The 13,916-nt window shown below is 37.6% G+C and overlaps 1 protein-coding gene across 1 annotated transcript; it reads right to left on the bottom strand.

Moving 5' to 3' along the window:
* Nucleotides 1–1,319: 1,319 nt before the first annotated feature.
* On the bottom strand, nucleotides 1,320–6,352 carry LOC131073306 (low-temperature-induced 65 kDa protein). Its single transcript, XM_058009713.2, has 5 exons — nucleotides 6,124–6,352; nucleotides 4,549–4,821; nucleotides 3,943–4,103; nucleotides 2,301–3,807; nucleotides 1,320–1,776 (listed from the first exon to the last, which is right to left on the bottom strand). The coding sequence occupies exons 1-5, from the start codon at nucleotides 6,188–6,190 to the stop codon at nucleotides 1,721–1,723; spliced, it is 2,064 nt and encodes a 687-aa protein (XP_057865696.2). The 5' UTR covers nucleotides 6,191–6,352; the 3' UTR covers nucleotides 1,320–1,720.
* Between the last annotated feature and the right edge of the window lie 7,564 nt (nucleotides 6,353–13,916).

Below are 13,916 nucleotides of genomic sequence, written 5' to 3'. Positions count from 1 at the left end.
GAATATGCATACCAAATGCTATATTTATACTTTTTATTTTCTTGCTATATTTATACTTTTTATTTTCTTGCTTTCCATGAAATTGGACTTGGAAGGGAATATGCATACCGAAGGGAATATGCATACCAAATGCTATATTTATACTTTTTATTTTCTTGCTTTCCATGTTATTTTCTTGCTTTCCATGAAATTGGACTTGGAAGGGAATATGCATACCAAATGCTATATATTTAATCTTCAAATGCTATATTTATACTCTTTTAAAAAGAGAAAAAAGATATGCATATGCTATATATTTAATCTTCAAATGCTATATTTATACTCTTTTAAATAGAGAAAAAAGAATTTATTATACATACATTATATTATAGATAATAAATTCAATAAAAGACACATAAAATAAATCAAAATATATACATAATCATTCGTATATACGAATATGATAACTCATTTAATATAACATCTTTCCATGATCCTTAAAAAAAATATAACAAAAAAAATATAACAAAAATGTCACTGAAAGAGAACATGCATACTCAAGATCTATACATTTTACTCTTCAATGCTTTATTTTTACCCTTCAAAAAGTTTAAACTTATTTTAATAAAATACACATAAAATAAATCATAATATACACATAATCATCAAAAAAAATATAACAAAAAAAATATAACAAAAATGTCACTGAAAGAGAACATGCATACTCAAGATCTATACATTTTACTCTTCAATGCTTTATTTTTACCCTTCAAAAAGTTTAAACTTATTTTAATAAAATACACATAAAATAAATCATAATATACACATAATCATCATATTCATATATGATATATTATAAAAGATACCCCATTTAATATAACATCTTATGGTACATTTTTTAACAATTTTTTTATTACATATGCATGTGTCTCATACAGTTGCTTTCTCACGTATCTAGTGTTCTCTCTTATGTCACTCATATATCTCTACCACAACTTTATGTTGCCAATAAACTTAATAATAATGTAGTAAAAACTCTACTAATAGATTTTAACCAAATATATTTAAAAAAAAGAGAATGCATGTTCATCATCATAGTTCAAATGTAAAATTGTTCATTTACAATTAATATATCACAAAAAGAAAAAGCCTTCAGTTAGTTCTGAGTGTCAAATGAGTCATTCACAAGGCAATTTTTAAGGACCAAGAATTTATAATAGATAATTAAATATTCTTTTTTGTAAGAAAGAGGTTAATCTGTCACAAACTTAGATCCATCATAACAAAATCAAAATCTTCATGGGATATAATATCCAAAATAACTAATCATGTCTAGAATGTTTGAAATGAAAAATAAGATAAATTTAGTAAACAAAGTGGAAGGAAGTTTTACAAATTATATACTTACGAAACACATATAACATATGTACTTGAAATATCCGTTCTGAATGTGCCATTTACACCACAAAAAAGTTGAAAGAAATGAAGCTAAGCATCTCACCCTTATTTACTTATAATAATAACTAATGCCCTCTCACAGGAAAAAAACAATACTCGAATATAAAGAGTTTATAAAGTTTGCAGACAGCCCATTTAATTGTGTTCTGCCAACCAGAAAAGGCAGAAGAGCCTCACAAATCTAAATTGGTTGTTAAAAACATTCTCTTCACTGGTCCCATTCGTGTGCATCCTTCAGTCTGCAGCTAGTATATCTCTCGACTGGACTGTCTGAAGTTGCAGTTCAGAACTTTGGTACTTCTTGCACTTGTTCCTCTACCTGCACTTGAGATTTTGGCACTGCACTCAACATAGAAACACCATTAAAATAGGCCACAATATGTGGATTGAAGAAAGAAAAGTAGCTTGAAAATGTGAAATTGTAGAACTTTTACATGAAACTCAGACCTAAGTACTTGTGAATTTCAGTCACACCAAACACCAAACAGGGGCCTCTGATAAGTATCAGCAGGAGTAAGGGTATGTAAGGTGCATATTAGTCACCAAACTGTGAGAGATTAGAACCCATGACTTAAATACATTGATTGTAATTTCTCATGAAATAAGATCATGTACCTTATTACTGTAACAGAAATGCATTTGGCATGAATTAAGAAGTATGGTCTTTGTTCTCTGACTGTTACTTAACAATGCATTGACATTCAGAAAAACAGCTAAAGATGTTCTCTGTTTCCTGATTCTTGGTTAGTAATGCATTAGCATTCAGCTACAAACATCGAACAGTCCATAAGAAGAAATATAATTAATTAATAAACGTGGTTAGATTAGTTCTCATCCATGAGATTGAAAGATTATGGCCATACCCAATTTTTCTAAAGCCGAATGTTGATCACTGTTATCTCCCTGTTTGCTCCCAAAAAATGAACCCACAACTCCAGTAACACGGTCCACAATACCTTTCCCTCCAGAAGGATTGCTTGCAGTACTCTGGTTATTGATTGTAGAGGTACCTATGTTTGTATCAGTTGTAGATACTTTCCCATTGCCCCCATATAACCCTCCCAGAGAATCCTTTAGAGATTTCGCACTGTTGCTAACTGCTCCGGTGATGACATCGGACAAAGCCTTATCATGTTCCCCTGGAGACAATTTAGAAGCTATTGTACTCTTGAAGGTCTCTTTACTTTCTTTAGCACCCTCCATAGACTCTGTTGCTGTCCCCTGTATCTGGTCGGCAGGTTTTGATTCTCCAGTTACATTAGGCTCCCGATTGGTTTGTCCACCATATCCTAACTTTGATGAAATGGCATCCTTGGCAGAATATATTTTACTTACATAGCCTTGGCCTGCTTTTCCTTCTCCCCCACTCAGCTGCTGTTGGGTTCCTTCATCCTCATTTTTCTTATGGTCTCCCTCTATTACACTGTCCTTCGCTTTATCATTGCTGCTGGTTTGATCAAATGATAAGACTTTTTTAAACTCCTCAGCCAATTTAGAGGCCTCTCCCGCATAACCAGGGGCTGTTTCAGAGGGACCGGTTATAATTTCTCCAGCATCATTAGGAGATTTCTTATCAATGCACATTTCCTTTCCCTGTATTTGGTCATCAGGTTTTGTTTCTTCTATTACATTAGACTCTTGATTAGTTTGTCCACCATATGCTAACTTTGATGAAATGGCATCCTTGGCAGCATATATTTTACTTACATAACTTTGGCCTGCTTTTCCTTCTCCTCCACTCTGCTGCTGTTGGGTTCCTTCATCTTCAATTTCTTTACGTTCTCCCTCTATGACAGTATCCTTGGCTTTATTATTGCCAGTTTCAGAGGGATCGGTTTTCATCTCTTCAGTATAATTAGGAGATTTCATATCAGAGCCAATTTCCTTCGCCTCCCCAATTTCACTAACCTTATCTTGAGCATTCCCTAATGAACTTTGGGACTCCTCTGGTTTTTCAGCTGACTTTATGCCTTTAAAGACCCCATAACCTTGTAATTTTTCCTTAGCAAAGCCCAATCCTTCAGACGCTTTCTCGCTCCATGTTTTCCCAAGCTCTACCTTCTCAGGAGTTTCTTTGACATTCTCATTAACCTTTCCCTCAGGGCTTTGGAATTGCTCCTCCCCTGGCTTTTCAGGCCAATTTCCCTTACCACGATCAGCTCCTTCAGATGAGCTCTGGTTCCATGCTTTTCCAGGCTCTGTATTTTCAGGAGTGGTTTGAAAGTTGTCCTCCGCAGATTTACATTCTCCTCTACCATTATCATCAAATTTAGTTGACAAGGGCCTTTCTTCTCCACCTTGTTCCTGAATTTGCTGGACTTTTCCAAGACCTAGGTTTGATTTTGAAGCTTCAGTGTTTACCCCTCCTGTCTGTAAACATAGATATATATCTTTACTACAATTGTTGCAGAAGGATTACAAGATAAATTATCAAATTACTTAAAAAGAGTTATAAAAACGTCGGCCAGTTCTTTAAAAAAGAGACAAATCCTCATTTGGGTTCACCTTTAGGTTCAGAGTTTCCTCTGTGGGCATCTCTTCTTTGTTACTAGATATGTGTGGGTATTTTTCTGCTGTAATGTGTTGCACACTTGATTTGCTATCGTCCCTAAGCACCTGTCGCGTCCCAAAAGAATCTAATCCAGACAAAGTCTTTTGCACACCATCTGCAGGAAAGAAAATTCCAAAAAAAAACATTACACCTTATATGCTAGACATGATGCTTTTCAGTCATGTAGATTAGTATGTTCTAATCAATTTATGAATGTGCAAATTTTTATTTATATATATTTCTAGATTAGAGTTCATTACCCTACTTCTGTTTCTTAAATATCCTATAGTGAAATTTTGTTCTACTTCACTGCATTTGAAGTCAAATTGGTAATTGAAATCTGACTTTCCTAAATTGTCCAACGATGGAATTATTCTATACATATTGAAAATTTCATTTCTGAATAAGAAATATTCTCCTATCAAAGAGACAGATTGCTATGCTTATATCATCCTGGTCTTGAGGAATGAAATTAAATAGCCAAGAAAATTGTTTACACAGTTTTTCCAAAGCTATTTGTTCTCTAAAATAAAACCTTAAAATGCCATTAACATATTTACCAGTTTTATTTTCAGTTTGATGTTGTTCCTCCACATCTTCTCCTTCCTCTTCTTCAGAACTTGCTTCGTGACTATCTTCTTGAATTTCTTCATGGCTTTCTTCATGATGTCCTTCATGAGATGGCGTGATTTTCTTCTTGACACTGGTTTTCAATGTTTTAGCCTTGTCCTTCATTTTGTTGAGCATGGACCTTTTACCATGTCCATGCCCTTCATCATCATGTTGATCAGTCTCCTTAGCTGGTGGGGCCCTCCACTGATCCCCAGTTTCCTCTTCTCAATCACAAAAATAAATAATTTTTAGTATCAACACACAATCTAAACCTTCAATCCAAACCAAGTACTAAGCATATCATCCTAACCAAATAGGAGCAGCAACAATAGAAATGTGCAAGGGTTTAACAAATATACCCTGTTTAAAGAACCTACAATATGTTTTATTTATTTATTATTTTCATGCATATAGGCAATTTTCATAATTTTTTTAGTAATTGTTTTTGATAATTTTTCTACCATTCCGTAAACATATGCAAGTATATTTTCATGAATGACAGAAATAATTTCAAGAATAATATTTAAATTAAATTTATTGGAAACATTTTTTAAAGAATCGTATATTACTCATTTACCATTAAAGTACAAGCTTTAAAATATTAAGTTGAATGCAGGTGTGATTCATACAGATACGCAATGTAAAAACACAGAATTTATCAGATTACAAACCACAGAACAAAATACTGGCCACGCAGCACCATACTGTGGCTAAAAATGGCCGTAACATAAGAAAAGGAGAGGTGGAGAGTTCCTAAACTTTTTAACACATCCTCTTTTTTGAAATTATAAATGTGGAGCACATGTTTAATCAGAAGTGATTCATTTTGATCCTATAACAGCACTATTCAACTTCATGGGATTCCCGTTAAAATAAAAATAGAAATTAAGTCCTTTTAATGGAAAACCCACATTATAGGTTGTTGAAGATCCTAATTTAACCTTTGGTTGAGTGTGGCTCATGCCAAACCAGGTAGGATTCGAACCTAAGACCTCTATTACCAAACTACTAACCCTCCAACCCTCTTGATGAGCCTGTATGACTCAATTTCTAACATAAATGCTAATCTCACGTTAAAATATTTTGATAGATGCTTTTCATTCAAACAACTGATAGATAATTTTCATTAAAAACAATTTTAAAAGCATCGCAAGCTAACAATAAAATATTAAACATTAAAACACAATGTCAGAGGTTTCCACTAAATATTCGGCTGTAGCTATAACGATAATAGCTCAGAAATGAAGGGTTGCCACTAAACAAAGGCTGCAAATTCAAGCAGAGGGGAAAGGAGATCGTCCTGCTAAAGAACGATCCAAAAGGATGGCTCTCAGGCTCTCTGGAAGGACAATATTTTGTTGTCTAAGTTTGTTAAATATAAATATCATCATAATGGACAATGTAAACACTTTGCAAGACTAAAGTTAAGATATTTTGATGAAAATAGCTGACAAATACACAAAAAGTGCAAATTCAGAAGATCTTATACATCCGAAACAAACAGAAGAAGTACAGAAACATACCAGGAATGCCCTTAAACGGATCTGCGTACTGTTCATTTTGTCCACGTTGAAGCTGAGCCGGATCCATACTTCACAAAAACTGCAAAAGAAACCCCAAAAATACAGAACCACAAAGGACAAGATTTCCTTTCCCAAGACAAAACCGTAATACCTGTGTCAGAAATACAGAAAATCAAAAACTGGTGTTTTCTCGCAATGGTATTCAGCAATCTTACTAGATATATGCTTGGAATGTCGATCAAAATGGCAAACATATAAGGGAGCTACTTGCCCATGAAATATCTGAAACGCCACGTGGCGGTAGATGAGTTGGTGGGGGAGGCCAAGAGTTGTAGGGGCTTACACGTATGACACACTCGTTTCTGAGATCTCGACACGTTAGCATCTGGATGACAGCAAACTATGTGTCGGCAAATTGATCGTGTGGGGTATAACGCTCGAGCATGCCACGCGTAATGGAAGATTTAAAGATTCAAACCGTTATGATTATAATAAGCGGGGGAGTTCCGTCATGAGTACGTTTCCTCTTGGGATGAACCCAATGACAGAGCCAGATCTGTCCTACTTTTCACTGTTTATTTAGATATTCTACTCATCACCTTTTGCAATGTCGGTAGCTGATATGGATGGAGAAGAATCCAGTTCTTTTTAAAGTCATAAGAGGTCATTTACAACAGTACTAGAGTAATTAGGTGATAATTAATGTAGATATTTAGAGGGGGTGGACGATAGAATTGAAATAGATGTCGTAATTATATATGATGTTAGTCAATGGGTCTTTGGTTTATTGGTGGGTTCTTAATGAGCTTTTGAGAGATCAATTCATGTTGAGTTCAAGACTCTAATATCATAAGGGATGTGGCTAAGATCATGGCTCTTAGTGAATTCAGCCTAAGGCTCGTGTTCCCATATCAAGTAGCTAACACAATTTTGGGGATGAAAAATTCTCTATTATAAATGATGTTAGTGAGGTCTGGGTTCTAAAATGATTTATCTATGTTGAAAAATTGACTACCACGGTTTGATGAAAATATCGATCGATGTTGATTGTTGTAAAACAAATCTAGGATGCATGAGAATGATCCAGATGTGAACGAGTTCTTGTGGTGGAATGAATGAGTGGTGATGAGAAAGATAAGAAATAACATTCATAGACATGCAAATGACCTATATGATGATGTAGATTTGATTCTTCTCTTGATGAATAAATGATGTTGATGTGGATTGAGGGGTTCATGTATAGGACTTATGAACTAGCAATTGCACCTTGGTGTGCAATGTATATGCCGAATAGGAAAATATTGGAAAAATAAGAAAGAGGGTAATTAGGAGAATAGTTGCTTTATGAAATAGGTAGATTGAAATTTAAGTACTCTTGTTTTGTTTATAACTTTTAGAAGTTGAACGATTTTTCATATAGAGGTAATTTTCTTAGTAGTAAAATCAAGTAATTGGAGTGAAGGAACAAAATACTGAAATGTTAGATTTTGTATCATATACAAAGCTAAAAATCTCATTATTTATTAATTGTGTTTTGAAAAATGATGATGTAGATTTGATTCTTCTCTTGATGAATAAATGATGTTGATGTGGATTGAGGGGTTCATGTATAGGACTTATGAACTAGCAATTGCACCTTGGTGTGCAATGTATATGCCGAATAGGAAAATATTGGAAAAATAAGAAAGAGGGTAATTAGGAGAATAGTTGCTTTATGAAATAGGTAGATTGAAATTTAAGTACTCTTGTTTTGTTTATAACTTTTAGAAGTTGAACGATTTTTCATATAGAGGTAATTTTCTTAGTAGTAAAATCAAGTAATTGGAGTGAAGGAACAAAATACTGAAATGTTAGATTTTGTATCATATACAAAGCTAAAAATCTCATTATTTATTAATTGTGTTTTGAAAAAATATTTACAAAGTGGAGAATTTAATTAGAAACATTATGGAATTGAACATCTGGTCTACATTTGAAAATTATTTGGAACCTGTAAAGAAAAAGCACTTTAAAGGTTGAAAGAGGATTTGCAAAAACATTTGCATAACTTCTTCATTTATAGGTTTAGCTCGAATTGTATTACAATCCCTGTAATAGGATATGTAGTTCCACAGTTGATATCATACTCTGTAGAAGAATAGTGGGCAAAACAGGAATTGTGAATTTGAATTTGTATAAGCTGAATGAGTTTAATAATTTACCATATATAGATGAAAAGAATAGCCATTGTTTTGAACACGTTTCATAGTTTTAGAAAACACCTGAAATTTGTCAAATATAGTAGTTTAATTGAATCATAGTATATAGAAGAATACTGTGCAAAAGAAAAATTGTCAAATTGAATTTGTATAACTTGAATGAGTTTAATAATTTACCATTCAGAGATCAAAATTAGAAGCATTGTTTTGAACATGTCTCGGACATTTACAAAACACTTGAAATTTGTCAAATAGAGTAGTTTAATTTGAGCAATGTGGTAAGTTTGAATGGTATGCATAATATAAGTATTGAACTAAGAATAGAAGGAACAAACCTCATATGCTTGGATGGATAGTAGATTGTGCATCTGATAATGTTTTCAATCGTGCCTCCTCTTCTTTGCGTCGAGTGACATGTGGACTTTGTTGCATTCATGCATACCTTTCGAATGGGAAGGCAGGATGAATGTGAAGACTTGTAAGATCACGAACTCTTGAAATAGCTGTGAATGTCAACCCTTGGCGGCCAATGTTGCCAATGTCAATGGGTAAGTGCACCAAGTTGTGGTACCAAAAAGGTGCCACTTCTTACTTTTTCATAAAAATGCGTCATTGGCATGAAAAGGTTGTCCAAACCTACAGGTTGGATGCCCAAGGCAAATCCAACCCAAAGGGTTGGTATTCTCCCAAGCAAACCATTTGGCGAGCGCCATATTGGGTTGGTATTCTCCCAAGCAAGCCATTTGGCGAGCGCCAAATATGGCGCTCGCCAAATGCAAAAATTTGAATTTTCACATTTGGCGCGCGCCAAATTTGACGCTCGCCAAATGTAAAATTTGAATTTTCACATTTGGCGCATGCCAAATTTAGCACTCGCCAAATGTGAAAAGTCAATTTTTTGCATTTGGCGAGCGCCAATTTGGTGCGCGCCAAATGTTCTGCATTGTCCAATGTGAAGGTTTTGTGAGGTAGTAGATTTTTCAATCTTGGCACAAGTTAAATCCACCCCCGAAGGAGAATATATACATGAAATATAAAATTTAAGTATATCTCTATAGGACTTATAATGTAGATTCTAGTTTTTAGAGGATCATATAAAATTTCAGACTTAGTCAAATTTCAATAATCGACATGTCAAATTTCAGTAATCAACATGATCCCATTAGCATTCTTTAGCTATATATCTCGCTCTCTTTATCTTCCCCAAACTCTAGACCTATCCCTCTCCCTCTCTTGTCTCTCTCGCTTCTTTATCCTTGACTCTCTCTCTCTCTCTTCTCTCTCACTCCCTTATTGTTTCTCTCCCCTCTCACTCCTTTTTCTTGGTCACTACCTATCCCTTTTATCCTCTCTCTCCCCATATCTAGGGTTGTCCCTCCCTCACTATTCACCTCACTGTCTCTCCCTCCCTATATTATTACCCACCTTTCTCTCCCCCTCTAGGTTTCTCACTTATCTAATTGTCCACCCTCTAGTTCTCTCCCTCCCTCTCCACCTTTCTCTCCCTTTTCCTTACCTCTATCTATTTATGAACTCTCTCTCTCTCTCTCTCTCTCTCTCTCTCTCTCTCTCTCTCTCTCTCCAAACCTTTCTATCTCCTCATTCTCTAGGTCTCACAGTCCCTCCATGTCTACCTCTGTATCCATCTCCTCTTACTCATCTCTTTGTTCTTCCATCTCTTCTATTCTCCCTCCCTCCCCTCTCCAGGTCTATATCTTCCTTTCTTCCTCTCTCCCTCTCTATCTCCCTCTCCCACTCTCTCGTCTTCTCTCTTCCTCTCTTATTCTCTATCTTCATTGTCTAGGTCATTACCTCTCCATTCCACCCTATCTCCCCTTTGTATGTTTCTCCCTCCCTTCCTCTCCACCTATCTACCTCTGCAAATAGGTCTCGTTACCCACCTCTCTTTATCCCCCTCTATCTATCTCACTCCTCTCTAGTCATCTGGGTCTCTCACCTATCTATATGCCCCCTCTATAGTTATCTATGTCCCTCTCTACCTCTCTCTCCCTCCTCCTTAACCCTATCCCTTTATGAACTCCCTCCTTTTCTCTTCCTCCCCTAACCTCTTTATCTCCTCCTTCCATAGGTCTCTCACTCCCTCCATGTCTACCTCTCCATCCATCCCCTCTTACTCCTCTCTTTTTTTTTTCTATCTCTTCTATTCTCCCTCCCTCCCTTCTCTAGGTCTCTCCCTTCATTTCTTCCCCTCTCCCTCTCTACCTCCCCATCCATACATACCCCCATATATATCTCACTCCCCCACTTTTTTATTCTCTTTCTCTACATTCTAGGTCATCAACTCTCTCTCACCTCTCTAGGTTTACCACTTCCATCTTCTCCACCTATCTACCTCTGCATCATGTCCCATTACTCACCTCTCTCTCCCCCCCTCTATCTATCTCATTCCTCTCTCTTGTCATCTAGGTCTCTCATCTCTCTTTCCCAATATATTTCTCTCCCTCTCTCTTCCCCTATATCTCTATCCCCTTTTACTCCTATTTATTTTTGAACTCTCTCATCCTCTTCTCGCTTTCCCCCCACCTCTGCATCATCTCCTTCCCTAGGTCTTGTAGTCCCTCCATGTCTACCTCTCCCTCAATCCCCTCATACTCTTCTCTCTCTTTATTCTTTCATCTCTCCTCTTATCCCTCCCTCCCATTTATAGGCATCTCCATTATTTTCTTCCCCTCTCCCTCTCTATCTCCCTCTCCCTCCTTATCCCATCTCTCTCTCCCTTCCCTACTAATTCTTATTCTCTCTTTACCATCTACATCATCAGCTTTCCATCACACCCTCTCTAACCCTCTCTAGGTTTCTCCCTCATTCCCTCTCCACCTCTCTACATCTCCATCCATATCTTATTACAAACCTCTCTCTGCCCCCCTCCATCTATCTCAACCCTCTCTCTCTCTCACCCTATCTAGCTCTCTCATTCCTCTCTCCCCCTCTAGGTATCTTATATCTCTATATAACCTATGTGGGTAAGTGCAGGAGCATGGTGGGCCATATAACCCCTTAGGAAACCATTACTATCCATCTTAGCAAACCATATGACCTCTTAGAACAACATATGGTGTCATTACAAGTCATATGGTGTCCTAAGGGGTCTTACGATGTCACTGCAGGTCATATGGTGTCCTAAGGGGTCATATGGTGTTCTATGACCCCTTAGGATACCATATAATCTCTTAGAACACCATATGAGCCCTAACGACACCATATGGTGTCCTAAGGGGTCATATGGTGTCCTAAGGGGTCATTTGGTGTTTTATGACCCCTATGGACACCATATGACCCATTAGGATACCATATGACCCCTAATGACACCATATAACCCCTAACAACACCATATACTGTCCTAAGGGGTCATATGGTATTCTATGACCCCTTATGACACCATATGCCCCATAATGATACCATATGGTGTCATTAGGGGTCATATGGTGCCTAAAGGGTCACATGGTGTCGTTAGGGGTCATATGATGTCCTAAGGGGTCATATGGTGCCCAAATGGGTCATAGAATACCATATGACCCCTTAAGACACCATATGATCCCTAACGACACCATATGATCCCTTAGGACACCATATGACCCCTAACGACACCATATTGTGTCTTGAGGGGTCATATGGTTTCACAAGTGGTCATGTCATGTACTAGGATGTTAAAAGGGGTCATATGGTGTCCTAGGGGGTCACAAAACACCATATGACCCCTCAGGACACCATATGACCTCTTAAGACACCATATCGTGTCGTTAGGGGTCATATGTTGTCTTAAGGGGTCATATGGTGTTGTTAGGAGTCACATGGTGTCCTAAGGAGTCATATGGTATTCTATGACCCATTAGGATGCCAAATGACCCCTTAGGACAACATATGACACCATATGGTGTCGTTAAGGGTCATATGGTGTCCTAAGGGGCCATATGGTGTCATAAGGGATCATATGATGTTCTATGACCCCTTAGGACACCATATGACCCCTAAGACCACCATATGGTATAATGAGGGGTCATATGGTGTCGTTAGGGGTCATATGGTGTCATTAGGGGTCATATTGTGTTCTAAGGGGTCATATGATGTTCTATGCCCTTAGGACACCATATGGTGTCCTAAGGGGTCATATGGTGTCCTTAGGGGTCATATGGTGTTCTATGACCCCTTGAGACACCATATGAACCCTTAGGATATGTCATATGGTGTCCTAAGGGGTCATATAGTGTCCTAAGGGGTCATATGGTATTCTATGACCCCTTAGGACACCATATGACCCCATGCACCATATAATTCCTAACACCACCATATAGTATCCTAAGAGGTCATATGGTGTTCTATGACCCCTTGGGACACCATATGACCCCTAATGACAACATATGGTGTCCTAAGGGGTCATATGGTGTTATATGACCCCTTGGGATGCCATATGACCCCTTAGGACACCATATGACCCCATACGACATCATATGACCCCTCACGACACCATATTGTGTCCTAAGGGGTCATATGGTGTCCTAAGGGGTCATCGAACACCATATGACTCCTTAGGACACTATATGACCCCTAACGATGTCAGATGACCCCTTAAGACACCATATGGTGTTGTTAGGGCTCATATGGTGTCCTAAGGGGTCATAGATCACCATATGACCCCTTAGGACACCATATAGTGTTCTTAGAGGTCATATGGTGTCCTAAGGGGCTAGATAGCATCCTAATGGGTCATAGAACATCATATAACCCCTTAAGACACCTTATGATCCCTTAGGACACCATATGACCCTTAACGACACCATATGGTGTTGTTATGGGTCATATGGTGTCCTAATGGGTCATAGAATACCATATGACCCCTTAGGACACCATATTCCCCTAACGACACCATATGACATGTGCTAAGGGGTCATATGGTCTCTTAAGGGGTCATAGAACACCATATGACCCCTAAGGACACCATATGATCCCTTAGGAAACCATATGGTGTCGTTAGGGGTCATATGGTGTCCTAAGGGGTCATTGAACACCATATGACCCCTAATGACACCATATGACCCCTAACGACACCACAACACCATATGACCCCTTAGGATGCCATATGGTGGTCTTAGGGGACATATGGTGTCCTAAGGGGTCATATGGCATCCTAATGGGTCATAGAATACCTTATGGCCACTTAGGACACCATATGACCTCTAAGGACACTATATGAGCCCTTAGGACACCATATGACCCCTAACGACACCATATGGTTTCCTAAAGGGTCATATGGTGTCCTAAGGGGTCATATGGTGTTCTATCATGCCCTAGGACACTATATGACCCATTTTAACATCCTAGTACATGACATGACCACTTATGACACCATATGACCCCTCAAGACACAATATGGTGTTTTTAGGGGTCATATGGTGTCCTAAGGGGTCATATGGTGTTGTTAGGAATCATATGGTGTCCTAAGGGGTCATATGATATTCTATTACCCATTAGGACACCATATGATCCCTTATGACACCATATGACCCCTAACGATACCATATGGTGTCATTAAGGGTCATATGGTATCCTAAGGGGTCATATGGTGTCGTTAGGGGT

This window comes from Cryptomeria japonica, chromosome 5, assembly GCF_030272615.1.
Source record: "Cryptomeria japonica chromosome 5, Sugi_1.0, whole genome shotgun sequence".
Taxonomy (NCBI): Eukaryota; Viridiplantae; Streptophyta; class Pinopsida; order Cupressales; family Cupressaceae; genus Cryptomeria; species Cryptomeria japonica.
Note: the sequence above shows the minus strand (reverse complement) of the source record. Positions and strands in the feature narration are given on the sequence as shown.

Coding starts and splice junctions, on each gene's coding strand:
- LOC131073306 (XM_058009713.2), bottom strand. CDS start 6,190: ATGGATCCGGCTCAGCTTCAACGTGGACAAAATGAACAGTACGCAGAT. Junction 4,822..6,123: donor TCCGTTTAAGGGCATTCCTG/GTATGTTTCTGT, acceptor GTGATTGAGAAG/AGGAAACTGGGGATCAGTGG. Junction 3,808..3,942: donor AGGAAACTCTGAACCTAAAG/GTGAACCCAAAT, acceptor CTATGTTTACAG/ACAGGAGGGGTAAACACTGA.